Here is an 18,973-nt window from a genome sequence, read left to right on the forward strand (position 1 = left end):
GCAGGTGCTTTCCCTGTTATGTCATAGCACATGACAGAAACTGGTTTAAATGGTATCACCCCGCTTGAGTGACTGTGTCTTAAAATGTTGACATATCTTATCTGTTAAGTCTTTCTCAGGGAATTTATTCAGTAATATTGAGTGGAATTTTCATGGACACGGAGCAAAATAAGTGAATTAATGCCATTTAAAGGTATGTGTAATCAAATTTTTCAAAATGGCACCTGTAGTTGCAGAAATGACTCAGAGCACATGCATGACCTATGTGAGTTGTACTTTAATGTATTTGGGTAAGTATTTTCAGAGAAACATAATTTACTATAAAATTTATATTTTTATAATTAGTTTTCTATATGAATCATTGAAACCGAGTGACTGAACTCGCATGGCCTGATGCTGTATGTCACCCATACAGTATTGTATACCTGTAATACTCTACAACAAGTGATATGTAAAGTTTGAAAAGAATTAAAACTCTTGAATAAATTTAGTAATAGTTTTAAATAGCAATTTTAACTTGTATCATAAATGTGTTTGAAAATGATGATAAATCAGGCATTCATAGTAAACTGAATGAAGTGACAACCAAAAATTGGGTAAAACATCTGCTTCCAAGCTTAACAAGCCTACACAAAAGTTTATGTTTAAATGTAGAAACAAACAAAATGAAGAATGAAGATCCATAAAGGTAAACTCTGCAATGTTTCTAGTTACCCCATCCCAATAGTATCAATCTGCACATGTGCTAACAAAAATAAAAATGTCTTTATTTTTGTATGATTAGTCATTATATTGACATATATTATTGAATGTTTCTTCCACACATTTTTAGGTGAATATTTCTGGAGGTGCAATTGCTCTTGGACATCCAATTGGAGCCTCAGGTGCCAGGATCTTGGTCACTTTGCTTCATGCTTTAGGGAGGAATGGAGGAAAAAGAGGCGTGGCAGCTCTCTGTATTGGGGGTGGTATGGGGATAGCCATGTGTGTAGAGAAACTATGATGATGATACAATGTGTAGCAGAAACTTTGTAGTCATTCCACTAAATTTTTCCATGGACTGCTTTTTGCAACTTTGTGAACATCAGAAAATGTTTGATTTACATGTTATTTTATGACAAGAAGAAAGTTTAAAAAGGTCAAGGTTGTGCCGTAGAGTCTTTAGTATTTTGCCATTTATATATTATTTTTCATAGACAAAGAGATATTGATTTTTCACAAACAGGGAGATACAGGTGACAAGTCTTTTATGGTTGATGTCATTTATTTTATAATTTGTTACTATACAAAATGTGGCAATATTTTGAACTCCTTTTGAAAGTAAAAGTTTCTATCACATTTATAAATTCTCTTCCTTACAATGATTGGTCAAGTCAGAAAATAATTCCTCAGTAATACTGGAACATGATGACTATGTAAAATAAGCAATCTCAACTTTTTCCAGATTTTACAATTAAACCTTAATTGCAATGATTTTTTGCCAGTTATTACTTTTTTTATAGCACAGACTGATTAACTAGTCTTCTACCGAGTTAACGATAGTCTTAGTGCATTCTTTAATCATGGTCATAACTTTTTGAAGTCTCAGTTTTGTGCCAGTTCATGTACGCTTTAGTGAATCTCCTTGAATATTGATATTTCTTTCTTTGTATATTGATATTTATGATGTAATGGTTGCATAATTTTATTATAAATCTTTAAATATGTCAGATACATCCACAGATAAATTACCTTTGAATGCGACAGTCTGAAGATGTGGTGTATCAGTTATTCTTGTGCGAGGATTTAGTTTAAGAAATAAATTAGTTAAAGATTGCTTCCTTAAACATTTTGTAATTTCATTAAACTTGGGAAGATATATTTTTTAAAATCTGTTTAATTCCTTGTCAATAACATTTTGTACATATTTTATCCAGGTATTTTGCATATGAAAGTTTTTAGTGATAGGAGCTTACTGGGAATAAAATATGAATCAGATTAATGAATTTTATGTTTCTTTGTGTTGATAAATTATAGCAAAGGTCATACAAGTCAGGTATATGCCTTTACTCATCTTACGTAAATATAAATTGTTGTTTCAAAAATGTAATACTAATTTTGTTTAACCTTAGTTTTTTGAATCCTGATTATTGAATGCTCTGCACCTTAACTGCCATGAAGAAACTTCCATACAAATATTATCAAACACTATGGATTTTTACAGTGGTGGACAGGTACTAAACTGGGTCAAGAAAAAAGCATGTCAGGTCTAATTGTCTCGATAATACAGGATAGTATGAATTTATTTATCAACATGTGTAGCCCGTTATGATCACTGCCATCTCTCCTCTGTCTGCGTGGGTTCAAGTCTCGGAATTGGCTAACTTGGTTATGTGAGCTTGCCAGTAGCTTCTCAGTGGTTCTTTCCGGGGTTTTCCCGGTTTCTTCTTCCACCATGTATAGCCTATTTTGTGCTGAAAAATGGTGTTAAACCCTACATCAACAACAACAGCAAATCAACATGTGTAGCTTTCATCGTGATATCATAGCACCTGATATTAAATCCAGATTGTAATTAATCACACCTTTAGGTTGGTCATGTCCAAAAGTGTCCACATCATGTTAACGTCGATTTAGACAGAGGTAGTTCTCTGGGCATGCAAATAATGAACTTCCAAAAGAACATGGATGTATGAGGATCCAAATAAAGTGAATAACTGCTCTTTAAAGGTATGCAGAATCTGATTATAAAACAATGACCTCCATTACTGAAATAATTGATATTAAATACATACATGACCTGTGTGACTTCTACTACAGTCAGTATCAGAAGTAAAAGTGGAAGCCTAGTTTACTTACAGCAGTCCATAAATATCATGTATTCATGTTAATTTGGACAAAACATTAACAACAAGAGTCCTGTTTAAGACACCGATGACACTGTACTGTTCAAAGAGACTTTCCAAAAACTCAAGACCATTTTTTTTATTTTAACTGCTGAGCATTGCAACCATCTCCGATTGTCTCAGATTAGTCACTGTGGCAGCCATAATGGACCATTTTTGTTTTGGGCAAACTTCACACAGAAAACTTTTCAGTGAAAAACCTTTGCCAATATGATCATCCATTCAATGTCAGTGGGGTACCATTTTCATTCAGGGCAAAATAGATATAAGAACTCTTGTGGTGAAAACAGGGTTTAACCCCACATCATTATCAACATCACTAAAAATAGTAGGATATTGAAGATCACCACCATGGTGGCCATATTGGATGTCAGTATCATTTTTATCCAGGAACAACCAGACACTATCAGATATTTTCTCATGAGAACCCCATGCTGATATGGCTTTCCAGTTAGAAGGTGTAGTAATGAGTTTCAAGATGGCTGCAACGGAAGCTGTATTTGAGATCAACTCAGCACAATTTTCTTTCAAGAGTAACTAGATATCATAAATATTCTGGTGAAAACCCTGTTTTTTATCCGACTTTCCATTTAAGGGCTTTAATAATGAGATTTTCAATATGGCTGCCACGGTGGCCATACTGAACATTGTATCGGAACCATTTTCATCTAGTTCCAACTAGATATCATAAAAAGTCTTCTGGTTAAAGTCCAATGTTGAAAAAGACTTGCCATCTAGAAGTAGCAGTGGCATTTTCAAGATCACCACTATGGATGCCAATTGGATATCTGAATTGTACAGTTTTTATTTAAGACCATCTAGACACCCTAACAAGTCTTCCTGTGAAAACCGACTCCTGATACAACTTTCTGTTTAGTACAAGTAGCAACATTAAGATGTCTGAGCAGCATTATGTACACTTCAAATATATTACCTGATCATTAAACCTTATTAGAACTACTACTATCTTGCAAATCCAGTTCTCCGAGGCTAAAACGTTTTTTTTAGATAAAAGACTAAAAGTTATCTGCTCACCTAGGTGTTATTTAGAGTTATATTCCCTTGACACAGAGATTGGTGCAAAATCTCTTGAATACTTATGTTACTACTTCTGCTTGTGCCAAGTTGCACACTCTTGACAGGAGAGAGGCTTCACAGTCCATTACCAGTTTTCCGGGTGTTCTACCATTAAGCAATTTGGAGGTGTCTTCACTTCTAAGGGATGTATACTCCATCTAATATTTCCAACACTTCTTACTTTCTTTGGCAACAAAGTTCTGTCTTTGCAGTATTGTCATTTTGCCATCAGTAAATACCTGCATGGGTCATCTATATGCCCTCTCACATTGTTATAGCTGTAATTAAATATATGTACAGATCTGGTGTGTGATACAGAAAACACATAATTTTCAAGTATAATTTCTGCTGGAATCGGATACATATAGCAGACCTGTTTATCCCTTTGGTAACCCGTTTACCCCTTTATGGATGAAGACGTAAAAATGCCCTCTACAGATCATTTATGCAAGACTGGAAAAGAGCCAGATTGGCAAAATATTACATCTTAATGCTTCATTCCACTTCTAAAATTTCTTTTTGTTAAATATAGCATTTTATCAATGTCAGCAAAGTACTTATTCAAGGGTTCACATGCAAACTGGTAAACTATTTGAAGGCATCAAAGAGAGTAATCGGCAGTAGGTTTTTAAAATAGCAGACTAGTGTAAAACAAAAATTGGAAAAAGTAAAAAAGTTGTGCTAACCACAAGTTTCTCAAGATTTATACAGATAGTTGGCTATCTATAAAACAGTCTAACAAAGGAGCTCATAAAGTTCACTGGTGTGTGCGAATCAAATTTTCCTATCACACATTGTGGTAGAAGTAATGTAAGAAGACATGTGAATGCAATTCCCACAAGGAATGGCCCAAAATAAAAGTCACAAATTTGCCTCTGTCCTCATTCTGTAAAGCACCAGTCTTGGACAAGGAGAAAATGCACATTATCCATGCTTAAGTAATTATGAGTGAGTGTTTGGCAAATTTAAACTTGCCATTGAAACAAGCTAAATCATTAAGCTGGAATTTAAAGAAAAATGTTTCTGGAAAGCAGAATCGCAGCAGGGATGAAATGTTCGAGAGATTCATGCATTAGGAGTTTTATAGTAATGTAGTGAAGTACTTTCAGCCAGCACGTGACTCCGTAAAAATCAATGCCGTTGTACGAGTCAGTCTTCATGCATGCTGTAATCATGAATGTTCAACTGCCTTCTGAAGTAAAAAGCGTGGATCTTGGCCTACTTCTTCTATAGATCTGTGCTTAATCAGTGCAGGTGTGTCCAAAGAGAGTCTGAGTAATTGCATCCTACCAAAAACACAATGTGTTTAGGTGTATAAGGGACAGGATGGATGAAACATGGATGAAAGTTGGAAAACTGAAAGATGAAGAAATAAATTTGTTACTTGCTGAAATTGGTCAAGGCAATGTTGTGATTCTCACAGTACCACACAGTAGTGCTCATTGTGAAAGAGTGTTCTCTACAGTTAGAAAGAACATAACCAACCAAAGAAGTTGCTTTAAGGATGAAACATTGGAGGAGTTACTCGTGCTGAAATCTAAACATGGACATCCAGCAGGCAGACAGTGTCTGAAGTAACACTTAATTTAGGTCTAATCAACATTAATTTTTATCATGCACATACAAGTTTTCCATAACATTTAATGACCATCCAAAATATACGAAGATTTAGTACTTATTAGATACAATAGTCATGAAATTGAAAGAAATGTTAGTTTGAAATTATTAATGCTATAAAATTATTAGAGTATATAACCATGTTTTTACATTAGAAGGTATATGAGTTTAGAAAACATTACTTTTAATGACAATCTTGGTGAATTTATACAAGTAGTATTTTAAGAATATGTAGAGTGAAGCAGCAGGGAGGGTGTACAGACCAGGTGGCTCAGATAAATTTAAGCCTCTCACCAAACATTTCTCCGTAGAAGCCTCAGATTTCAAAAATAAAGCCTCCTACGAAAATTAATCCGCAAAATTTCACCCCAAGATGCATTTTTAGGCATAAAAAAAAACAGCATTTTTTGGGGGGGGGTATTGTAAAATTTATTTGTGATTGCAAATTCCGACTGCGGATACTAATTTTATTTCACAATAAAACAATATAGTTGAAAATAAGATGAGTCGAAAAGTTAGCACAGTTGGAGAACCTCATTCTGCCAGATTATCGCGAGAGCAATTAGCGGTATTAAAGAAGTTCATTCCGACAAAACGATTATTTAAGAGAAATGTTCGTGATTACGAAGATATGCAACATGGAATTTCAGAAACTTCGGCAAAATGGTTGAAGCCAGTGACCGGAACAATTGAACAGGTTGTATATGGCGACGAAAAAGATCCAGATGCTAGAAAACGTGGAATCTTTCCTATGTTGAAAGGTATTGAGGATCAATCACGAACATTACCCGAGCGATTAGCAATAGCAGCAGCGGCGCAACAACTTGCAATTGCTGATGGAGGAAAACCTGGAGGTGGAAAACCGGGAGGAAGAAAAATCGCAATGATAAAAGGGAAGTTTAATATCGATAATTTAAGAGAAAATTTCACCGATGAGGGATGGGAAATAATATCGCAGCCCCTCTCGACATTGTATAATATAGATGAGGTTGGCCAATTTGCGGAGGAATATTTTAGTGGTCGAACTGAATATTTGACTGCAGTGGGAAAAAAAAGATATGCAACTCGCGATAGTTGGTATGATATGGTATATAAAATTTACACACAAACAACATCAATAAGGAAGACAGCGGATCCGCGTTACAGAAGATTTTTAGAAACAGCAAGAGATACACAAAGATATAATAAGCAAGAGGCGGAAGAAAGAAAACAACTGGAGAAAGAAAGAAAACAACAGGAAAAAGAAGAAAGAAAACAACTGGAAAAAGAAAGAAAACAACAGGAGAAGAAGGAAAAAACTAAAACACGAGGAAGAAAAGCAGCACCACAGGAAGATATTCAACCACAGGAGCCAATATTTCAACCAGAGGAATTAGGAGCTAGACCAAAGGAAGATATTCCACCACAGAAAAAAGAAAGAAAATCAAGAAGGAAAAAAGATCAGAGTGATGAACCGATAATTGTACCTAAATATAAATCATCACCGGCTAGTAGTGTGTTTAAAATTGATCCTAGTGTAACAGCGGATAATTATTTGAATACAAACATGTTGCATTTAACTCGCAACTATGATTCAGTAGTTCAAATGGCTGCGGATGATTCTACGGAAAATAAAAGATTATTTTTGCGAAAAGAATTTGATGCTGATAAAGTTAACACAATTGATTGGTATGCGATGATGTATTTTGGTAGTTTAGGAAAACCAGTAAGATATTCCGATGAAGATTTTGAGAAATTTACAGAAGATGTTCATAAACAGAGAGTAAAGTTATCACAAGGAAAAACAAGAACATCAATTTCAGCAACACCTAAAAAAGATAGTCCTAAAAAATATTATAATCCAACAGGGGAACTTATTTCTAAATTAATATACCCCAAACTCGAACCATCACCTACAGATGTTTCTACTTTATTACAACCTCTTCCTCCTCGTCCCACTCTCCTTTCATTACCTACAGGTAAGGAAATTTTGCCACCTAAAAGTTCGCCACCTGAAAGTAGTGGTACTCCTGAAAAGGCTTATATTAGTAATCTTCTTACTATAAGGGAAAAATATCCTAAACAAGATAGTCCTGCAGGGGATTTGCCACCGAGGTCATCGTCGTCAGGGTTATCTTCAACGCCGTCAGATGAAGTATTTTACGTAACGCCATTGGAATCTCCAGAAACAAAAAAAACAGGAAGTGGATATTCAGTTTGTCCCGATAGTGTTGTCAACGATGTATCTCGCCTCGAAGTATTAATTGGAGGAAAGCGAGCTGGAAATAACTCCCGTGAGATAGTCAACGAAGCATCAGATATTTGTCAGCGATTATTCCGTGGTGGTATCATCGATTCTCACATTTACAAGGAGTTTGTCGATGAACTCATCGATTAAATCAACACAATTGAAATAATATGATTATTCATAAACATCAACGCAGACCTAATCAGGTTCGCATAGTAAACTCTCGATTGCCAGTATACAAATATATTCACGGTAATGGATTCGGCGATATCATTGGAAGTCTTGTCACGCGAGTAATACCTAAAATTGGACCAATGGTAAAACAACTAGGATTGAAAGCGATAGGAAAGATAGGTGAGACTGCTGTTTCTGGTATCGGTAATTTGGCCAGTAAAGGCTTCAACGCTATCAAAGATAAAATATTAAGTTTAGTACGTAAAAAGCAACCCGTCAAATTACCCATTACCAGCGAAATGCCACCCGAAGTCAGTAAGGCCATAAATGATGCGGCAAATAAAAAAATAAATGATCTAGCACAGGAAGCTGCTATAACAAATCTAGCACAGGAAGTTGCTAAGACAAATCTAGCGCAGGATGTTGCTAGGACAAATCTAGCAAATACAAGTTTTGTTTCAGGCGATGGTCTTCGTTTTAGACGATATTATTAATAATAAATGTTCTCACAAGTGTCAAATGAAGTATTTGACATGGATGAACCAGTAGGTAGGGATACATCAGTGCGAGATTTCCAGTATTTCTCGTACGACACAGTTACACCAAATACTGATAATCGCCTGGAAATTCAAGTTCACGATACAACAAGATATTTTCTTCCATCTGAGGCATATATCGAAGTTACCGGTGAAATTACTAGAGACGACGGTGTTACTCTCTATGGAGCAGATTTTAGAGTCGGATTTGTTAATAACGGTATTATGGCATTATTCAAGAGCGCCACTTACATGATTGATGGAAAAGAGATTGAGTCAATTACCAATGATGTTGATTTAGCAACAACGATAATAGGTCTAGCGAGATACTCGGATGATTTTACCAGATCAGCTGGTCCGGGTATGATGTTTGCCAAAGATAATTCTGATCGTCCCGATAGTAGACAGCTTGATATTAGACAACCCAACGATCGCGCCGCTCCCAATCCAGGTCTCGCAGCTATTCAGGATCTTCCCCTCGGCACTAATCCTGATTATAATCTTGGATTTGCCACGAGAAAATCCATGTTGTGGGATCTACGTAGAAAATTCTCTTGTGCTATTCCGTTATCTCATATATTTGGATTTTGCAGGCATTTTAGAAAAGTTATTTACGGAGCAAAGCATACCGTAACATTTATTAGAAAAGCAGATAGTAATGATGCTATTTGGCGAGAAGGTGATATCAATTACCAAACGAACGTGGTAGGTGCAAATGATACCACGAATCATGGAGGTAGGGTAAGATTACTAAAATTTACCTTGTGGATGCCAGCGATGACTCCATCATTAATCGTGGAAGAAAAATTATTATCATTTATGAATCAAGGTGGTAAATCTATCATGTCATGGCTAACAACAACAACAGATTCCACAACTACTGATATTGATGGTGATTTTACTTGGCGCATTGCATCGCAGCAAGGTACCTCTGCGCCACGTCATATCTTTGTCGCTTTTTTGCATACACGAAGATATCATCAATTATATAGCCACATGATATTCGATAATATTCACGCAACAAACGTGTCACTGAGAGTAAATGGCCAACAGGAGCCATCCGAGGAAATATCCATCAATTTTGAAAATTATTCGACAGCTCGCGCATATCATCGATTGTTAAGTTTCATGGGTCGCGATCAAAATATCGATACTGGATTGCAAATATCACAACTAGATTTTAATAAACTTTATCCTATTTATTACTTTTCCTTGGAACATCTCGATTTGATAAAGCAATCTGTCGTCGATATTCATTTCAAAGCTAGAATTCGAACAGGAAATAATTTATATAAGGTATTCGCAGTAATTCTCAGTGATAGAACAATGTTCCTGGAAGGCATCAGCGGTAGAATGAGAGTTATTGACGCGCCCGTAGAGAACATGTAATAAATTCTAAATTTAGATAAAAGTGATTATTAATATGCCATACGATCACGTTAGTGTAACTCTGACCCCCGGTCAGGTGAAAAAACTTCATGCAGCAACAACAGCACGACGAGGTTTAAGTTTAACTTTGAAAAGTAATCAACTTCACGGTGGACCTAACAAACTATCGTTAACTAAAAATCAACACGGACATTTCACCAGAGCCAGATCAGCAAATACTGGTATTCGTCTGAATCTCTCGATAGGTGCAATCAGAGATATGATCAAAGTAGGTGGTATTTTTCCTTTATTCGCCGCTATTCCAGGATTAATAGCTGCGGCGGCCCCCATGATTGCAAAAACAATAGGATTAGGTGCACTTGGTGGGATGGGTACCGTATTAGGAAAGAAGATCGTCGGAGGAAGATATCGCAAAAAAAAGGGAGGGATATTCCCTCTTCTCCCTCTTCTCGCAAAATTGATGCAGCCGCAACAAGGATCCGGCCTTTACCTAAGACGACCCCCGTACGGATCCGGTCTAAGTCGAGCCTACCAGCCTCAAATTTAGATTTAATCAGTGAAGCAAAAAAAAAGAAAATAAAATTTTTCAGAGGCGTATTTATGCGAGATCAACTACCAGATAAACCAAATCTCACCGAGACAGGAATAATAAACCTTGATAAAAATTCCGGCCCTGGCACTCACTGGGTTGCGTATGCGATTAATCCTCGCGAAGTTATTTACTTCGACTCATACGGATTAGCACCACCAAATGAATTTATCAAATACGTGTCAAAATTAAAACTTCCGGTTTGGTATTCAACACTTCCAACACAAACACTAGTAGATCCACCAATATGCGGCCGGGAGACAATTAACGTCCTTGATGCAATTTCAAAATCATCTCGTCCTTTTCGCAAAATTTTATTTGAATATACCGTAGATAAATATCATGGTTGACATTTACGGTAGGTCTCTCTTTAGGAAAGAAAAAAAAGATGCAGTCGACATCGATACATCAAAGTTTGCAACCAAGAGCGATATTAACAATCTTTTATCGTTGTCAGAAGTTGATCCTGGTGAAGTTGCTGTATTTCAAAATACAGAAGGGCGATTACAAACTAGCAACGTTAAAATAACTGACATAATCAAGCGAGACGAATACCGCGATCACATTAGTCAATTTACTCGCCAATCGGAGATGGTATTAAAATCTATTGCTGATATCGCCGATATTATAGCAAAGTTACCCCTGAAGGCCGATAAAGCATTACACGACGATCTTCAGGATAGAATGACAAAAAGACTTAATAGGCTAAATAATGACCTTAAAAAACTTGAGGATGTTTTAGCTAAATTTAGCAAAAAATTTGACGAGGATATAAAAACATCCAGCGATTCTTCCTCCGCATCAAATAAGAAAGCCGATCAAGCATCACATGACGATCTTAGCGAGAAAATAAAAAAAATCAACGAGGAAATTACTAATATTCTTGCCGAAATTAACGAAGTAAATATCTCGATTGGTCAGAAACCATCGATCGACGATCTCAACAAAAAAATCAACGAGGAAATTATTAAACTCGGCAATGTTGTTGTTCCTGAATTTACCAGGGGGATTAACGCGATGCAAGTACAAATAAAATCCATCAACGATGAAATTAACGTGGTACGTGAATTAGCGCGTCAAAAGTTAGATACATCAACGTACGACGAAAAAATTCAAGATTTAAACACGAAACTTCTCGCTACAATAGCAAAGATTGACCAATCCGTCGATAAAACTGGTCACGCCACTGACGTAAAGCAATTAGGTAAAGAAATTGACGATATCAACACAAAAATATCGTCAATGAACCTTGGAAGATTATCGCGAATTTCGATACCAACGGAGGTAGAAACAAAAAATATTGTCTGCAATGTGCCATTTGTGTTTAAGACATACAATTATAATTGGGACCCTAAAAAAGGTATTATCGGATTTTATTTCACCGTACCAATTACCGGCGTATATCGAGTATATGTTATTTCCAAGATAAAGTTTAAAATAAAATCGAATAGTGAAATTCATGAATTCTACCCCGGATTTTTTATTATTTCTATAGAAAAAAATACCGGCGTAGTCTGCGATCTAGAACCGCCAGATAGAACCACCACAGGACCGGTGGATTATTTTGTAATTTTCGAATATTTATCGGGATTGAAAACAGTTGGTATTCCAGGATAAACATGATAATCCCGTAATTGTTATCGTAAGATACTAATAATGACCGCATCTGATTACCGTTACAATCAGGCGCGATCATGGCAGGATTCGTTGCGAAAACAACTTGACGATTATCAGATAAAAATAAATAAATACCAGCGCAAATTAGTTATCATTGATGTTGCAGTGTACGCGGTATCTGCTGTGGTCGCTGGTGCAGGAATAATTCTATCCGCGGTAACAATGATAGCGCCAATCGTTGCAACAATAATAATCTCGTCAACAACAGCAATCGCGGGTGTTCTTAATATCATCGCGAAAAAAATATCATCGTGCACAAGTGAAAAGTTATCTTCGTACAAAAGTAAACTAACTAAGATCAATGACGCGTACTCGAAGTTATCATTGTTACTTTCTGAAAGTCTCAACGATGGTATTATATCCGATCTAGAATTTTCTTCAATGATTAGTATTTACTCGGAGATTGAACAAATGAATATTAATAATGTCCGAGTTAGCCCAGATCGTGACAAACACGACGCCGCCGACAACAACGTTAATATCGCTAAGTTCAAAGAAACCCGAGTTTAGTATTAATTTCTCAACACCAATTAACGTTAACGAGATTGCATTAACACAGTTGCGTGTCTACAACAGCTGGCCTAATGTTAGATCAAAATCATTCGGTAATTTGATGCCAAATAATTCACTTGTTTTTGCAAATAAAAATAAACCCGATGGAACACCCGATTGGATCGTCGTTGGTATACCAACCGGTAGTTACGAAATTGATCAGCTGAATAATGAGTTTACCACTAGAATATCAAATTTAACCGGCGATGCTAAACCGGGCATAAAGATATCTGCGCACGAACCAACATTGTCATCGATCATCGAAGTAAAATCGCCGTATATTGTTGATATTTACCAATCGTCGATTAGAACCGTATTAGGTTGGCCCGAGGTCGCACCTCTGATAAAACCAAAGAAATCGGATGTTATTATTCCAGGTTGGTATGAGGAGGCAATTCCAGAAATACCGGAACCAAAAAAGGAAGATTTTACAACCGACGAAGGATGGTATGGAGATATCAAACACAAACCTCTGATCCACAGCGCCATCAATCTCATGAATAACCACAAAATTAACCTAGTAATATTCGCTTTCACTTTTATTAACGAAAGAATTCTCTCGTGGTTACCTCTTCCTAAAATCCCCCCAGATGTGAAAATCTTCGACGCTACCCACATTAACAGGATAATAGCCCCCATAGACGGTATCTTGGTAAGAAGAACATTAGACGAGTTTATTCAAGAACACGAATTACAATTAAATTTATTGCGCGGATCATTTCATGAATGCATCCTAAATAAATCTGGTTCATGTAGCGAAATTATAAAGCACGTGAAAATTTTAAATCAACTTGCAAATGATATTGAATATTATCATGATATGTTTATTCGGGCGATAGTCGACGATATATCAATTGCCGACTATGTTCTTCCTATTAGCAAATTCGAGTTGATCAAGAACTCGGGTGAGAAACAAAAATTCATGAGAGTATTTGAATTAACCGAGGAAACACTGCCAAATTTCAAATTTCCCAATTCTGATTTTGATGCGATGAGAAAATCCGTCACTGATACCATCGATGATTTATTTCCGAAATTACATGCCTCATGGACCAAAAAAATACATTCAGAATTGATTCTTAAACACAATAATGATCCTTCCAAACTTGGACGACATATCTCGCCGGGTATCGTTAATATAACGGAAGTTATCGCGATTTATCTTCACGCGGACGTTGTCGAGGGTAGTTATAATACTGATGCGTCAGAGTCAAATCAAGCTCATCAGGGTTTTATATTGTATTCATTTTCACCTAGCGCATCTCCTGGTTACTTGATAATAAAAGAACCAATGAATCCGTTTTACCTGCGATGTCATAATCGATTATTGACAAGAATAAATTTCAAACTAACGGATCAGAAAGGAAATTTACTTGATATACGAGGAGAAACTGTAAGTATCAATCTTTTGGTGAAATCGTGAGAATCTCTGATTTTTAAATCGCAAGTGAGATTTTCCAAATCTGTATCCCAGAAATATTTCTGGGGGAAAAATGGGCGAAAAAAATAAATAAAACCCAGGAGAATTTTCAAAAAATTAATCTTTTTTTTTGTTTTGCGGAGATATTCAATTATTCTTCATCGATTTCCGAATCAAATATTATTCGAGTATAGGAAAATTTAATCCACGAATCAGCATCATAAGAAAATGTTGCGTTATATTTTCCTTCTGCAACACTTCGTACCGAATTTGGGTCAATAACGAAATGTTTTGCTGCTGCATTCATCGATGTAAACGCGATTTCCTCACCTGTTGTTTGATTCACTGATTTAACAGCCCTCGAATACTTAGGATATTTGCCGGTGTTACCAAACCTCGAATTTTGACTCATAGTTACAACCCGAAGATTGATAAGTTTATTATTAAGTTTATTTCCGTCAATGTGGTCGATGACAAATCCAATTTCTATTGGTCCGTAATAACATTCGTACACAAATCTATGATTGAGATAACATTTTGTTCTTTCTCCTTTTTTACCAAATGTAAATTTGAAATATCCCGTATTACCAATACATCCAACTTGATTTTTTGTTTTAATGTTTCTAACGTTACCATCTTTAGATGCCTCGTATCCCTCGATGGTAGGATGTGATCTATATTCGTTCGTGATTTTCATTGCAGGAATCGTCAATTTCAGTTCCATATATGATATTCTGTTTGTTTAAATCGTAATTTGCTTTGAATCGATTAATATAATCTTCCTCACATTTTATCACTGACGAGGATCTTTTTTCATAATATCTCCGTAACTCACGATATTTTTTCCCTCCACAAGAGAAACACAATCTTGTCTTTCCTCGAATGCCAACTTGACAAACTAAACATCGCTGTGGTCCTTTGTTACCTCGTCGAATTTCGTATATATGAGCGCCACAATATTCACCTCTGCAGGATTTGTTACATGATTTTGTTGATCCAACTGTTATCCACGCGCATTGCTTCATTATATTTAGATATTTGTCTAAAATATAATAATGGATTTATTTGATCTCGATGAGGCAGAATATATCATTCCTGAAGTTGATAGTGCGAAGAAGGAATTTTTTGATGATGGAGCGATTCATACCTGGTCAACTTGGAAAACTAATTTTGTTGATGCTACGATGAATCTGGAGCGAGCGAAGAATATAATCGAACACATAAAATCTGAACACAAAGATGAGCGATTTATATTTGGAATAAAATTTATTGCACAAATGCAGGACGATACTTGGATTATTCGTGATAAACGAGATCCAGTACGTGGCGGTAAGAAAAATGTTGTTCTTGATAAAAATTCGAAACCAGGATTGCTACTAGGGATTGATGGTCCTTATTATGCTAGGGCGTATCCTTCTAGCGCTGTTGTTTATGGAATTTATCGGCTGAATAATAATCCTGATGTGAAAAATCTACCTGCGATGAGGGAATCTCCGATAATAAATTGTGTAGCTGAGCGAGTTATCGAGCACATGAAAAATGCTCGTCGCGGATCTGGTCTAACTCAATTGAGATTGGATAAAATTAATTCATGGGCAAAGACAGTTACTGATGGCGCATCAATCGATGATGTTGCTGCGTTAAGTAAGAAACTTAAATTTCCTATTACGGTTAAAACACTATCGGGTGAAATATTATATTCATCGCCGTATAATTCTCGAGGAACACCAATCGAAATTGTTGATCATAATTCACATGCGTGGAGTCAGTCGGTAATGATATTCCCGCGAGATCGTGTTGTTAAGTTTTATCCCGTGGAATCCAAAGATAGTTCCGATGCAATGTTTAGATATATCAAACTATTAGCCAAGTCCGATCCAATATCGATTTGGTTATTTTCTAGCGAAGAAAGATACGATCAATTTATCTTACCACGCGGAGATATTTACCGAGATGAAATATTACATGAATCGATGAAAAATATCGCGGAGAAGTATTCGTCAAATCCAGATCAGTTACTGACAAATTGCTTTACTGTTCCGTCTGTTGCTGCTCACGCTGCTAGAGAAAGAAATTCGTGGAAACCTACAAGAAATGAATTTCTTAATGATATTCAACTTAGCTGTATCGAATACGGCCATGGAGGATTATGGAATACCAAATATTATTTCGAGGATATGATTTCCGTTGATATGAGCGCATGCTATCCTGGAAGTTTCCTTGGATATGGTGATTGTGCAGATTACTTTGCTAAATTTGGCCATCCCACCAGCGAGATGACAAGGGTAGCAATTAACGGACCATTACCTGATTTTGTAATGACAGGATTCGCTCATGTTACTTCATTCGAACTTGCTGAAAATTTGCATAAAATTTGTTATATTTGGTTTGGTCGGCATTTATCTCAGCGAAGATGGGTCCCTACGGTATTGTTGAGATATATGCTGGATTCGTCGATGTTGATATCATTGACGGTAAGTGAAGCGATTATATCGTATAGAAAGCAGACCGAGGTGTGGTTGCCGACAGATTGTGAGAACGCGAAAGATATTGGAAGAAAAATAATTGGTAAATTTACTCAAGGAGGATCAGTTGATCATAAACATCGCCACGCTAGGTTATTTATCAATGATGCGGAGATGGATTTTATTATTGCCGATACGGTATCGCGTGGAATATTTTGCAACAGAGAAAATATTATTATTGATGGAGAAAAATTGGGTACAGTGATCACTTATCTCGATGGAGAATCCGCGCAGTATACTCATTTAAGATCATCGATGCTCGCTTATGTGAGTATTAATTTGCTGTCGATGATAAATAAATTTTCTGATATCGCGGTAAGGGTTGCAACGGATTCATTTTATATCAATAAGAAATTTCAATGTAGATTGGAAAATTTAATCACCGATGGTTCCTGGGGAACTTGGAGAATAAAAAACGAGGATATTCTAGATTATTGTGAGGACGCGGATGTAGAAGATTGCGATAAGTTTCATAAAGACCAATGCGATGAAGTATCAACAGCAACATCCGCATTTGATCCGATTTCACGAAACAAATTCGTTTACCTAAATGGTCCTGGCGGTAGCGGTAAAACAACAAGAGCAATAAACTTATTTTCAAATTCTGATATGATAGTGTTGACTCCAACTCATAGATTAGCGCGAGAAATAAAACAACGTGGCGTTAATTCTTGTACTTATCACAGTTATTTCAAGTACAGCGGTGGATTGTGGGATTCAGCTCGAATGGGAAACAAATATATCAACAAGATTATAATATTTGATGAAATTTGCACGGTAAATTTAGTTATACTAAAATCATTCCTAAGTTGGTTGGAAGAAAAAAATACTGCAGTAATAATGTGCGGAGATCACGGCCAACCTGATCCTATTGATGGTGAATCTCCTCACAGGTGGCTTAGAAATTTTGTAGATTATTATGAAGAAATTAACGCTGATTATAGATCTAATGATAATTTACTGACCGAGTTTAAAAAAATGATTCGATTGCAACCTAATAAATTTCAATGTGATGTGATGAGAAAAATAATTGACGAAACTTCGATGGATAATTTTCTAAATTTGTGGCGTCCTGATCATTTGATCGTTGCTAGCAGAAAAATTATTCGCGATGCTATTCAGGAAATACTATTTAAGCTTCACTGTGAGAAATTTCCAACGTTGAAGGTTCCGTTATGCTACAGGCCAGCTGATACTAGGAAACAAAATATTAATGTTACTTTGCCATGTGGAGAAGAAAAAATAATGGTTTTAAATGATATTATTTTCGTTGATATTAATCTTGTCAATGATGCGATAAATGCCGAAAAATCACCATGGAAACTCGGATACGCAGCAACGATACATTCATCACAGGGATTAACAGTAGATGGCCAGGTCTGGATCGTCGATGATAGAATTTCCTGGTCAAATTTAGTTTATCTAGCAGTTTCTCGAGTAAGAAAATTATCTCAGTTAGGTAGGATTAAATTTCACATTAACGAAGATGGTGGTAATTGAGTATCCTTTGGTATTATTTGTAATTCCTCCTTGGTAAATCCGCGTTGTGGCTCTAGTGAATCTAGAAAATAAATCGCTGGCCTTCCTGATGATCTTGTTACAGCTGATATTTTATGTGTCGTAACACTCCAGTTTGGATCAGTTGCTCTTTTTCTGCCACCCTCGGCTTCTCCCTCCTTATATAAATATCTGACCGTGACGCTACCTAGCACAGGTGGAATAGTAGAATCTCGCTTTAGTGGTATTTTTGTCTTTGTAATTGCAGTTGCGGGTTTCATTGATATTGTTCGTGTTACTTCGTTATTTAGCGCATTAATCACGTGAGGTAATCTTGTTACCCAATCGTGAGATCGTTTATCTTGGATAAATTCTCTCGCGTACTGATATCCGAATAATCGTTCTGCAAGAGTTTTATTGAATCTCTCAACGATAGCTTGATTGTGATGAACACCTACAATACCGCGACGGATTTTAACATTATTCTTTTTCATCAGTGAAGTAACCGCGCCAAGAAATTCTCGACCTGGATCAACCTGGAGAAGCTTCGGCCATGTTAATGGAGATCGTGAATAAATTTCGCTAAACGCCTTAGCAATATCTGTTGCTGTTTTATTCGATAACGGTTCCGCTTCCTTGTATCTGCTAGCGATATCAACAACCGTCAACACGTATTTGTATGTAACTCCGTCAACGGTATCGTAAGGAAGAAACATAAGATCAGCCTGATGGACTTCATTAGGTACGCTGACAGAGAAACTCGCATATGATATTTTCTTAGGCGGAGGAAGATAAATTTGCCAGACTG

At 36.3% G+C, this 18,973-nt stretch overlaps 1 protein-coding gene across 1 annotated transcript in view; it reads left to right on the forward strand.

Annotated features, from left to right (window-relative positions):
* The window catches only part of LOC149799049 (acetyl-CoA acetyltransferase, cytosolic-like), a 59,192-nt gene extending 57,215 nt beyond the window's left edge, over positions 1–1,977 (forward strand). The window contains exon 9 of the mRNA XM_089958021.1: positions 833–1,977. Coding sequence (XP_089814147.1) covers positions 833–1,003 — 171 coding nt within the window. The 3' untranslated portion in view covers positions 1,004–1,977. The remainder of the gene's footprint in view (positions 1–832) is intronic.
* Positions 1,978–18,973: the final 16,996 nt, after the last annotated feature.

Source organism: Sinohyriopsis cumingii, chromosome 5 (assembly GCF_028554795.1).
Source record: "Sinohyriopsis cumingii isolate HCF-2022 chromosome 5, ASM2855479v2, whole genome shotgun sequence".
Taxonomy (NCBI): domain Eukaryota; kingdom Metazoa; phylum Mollusca; class Bivalvia; order Unionida; family Unionidae; genus Sinohyriopsis; species Sinohyriopsis cumingii.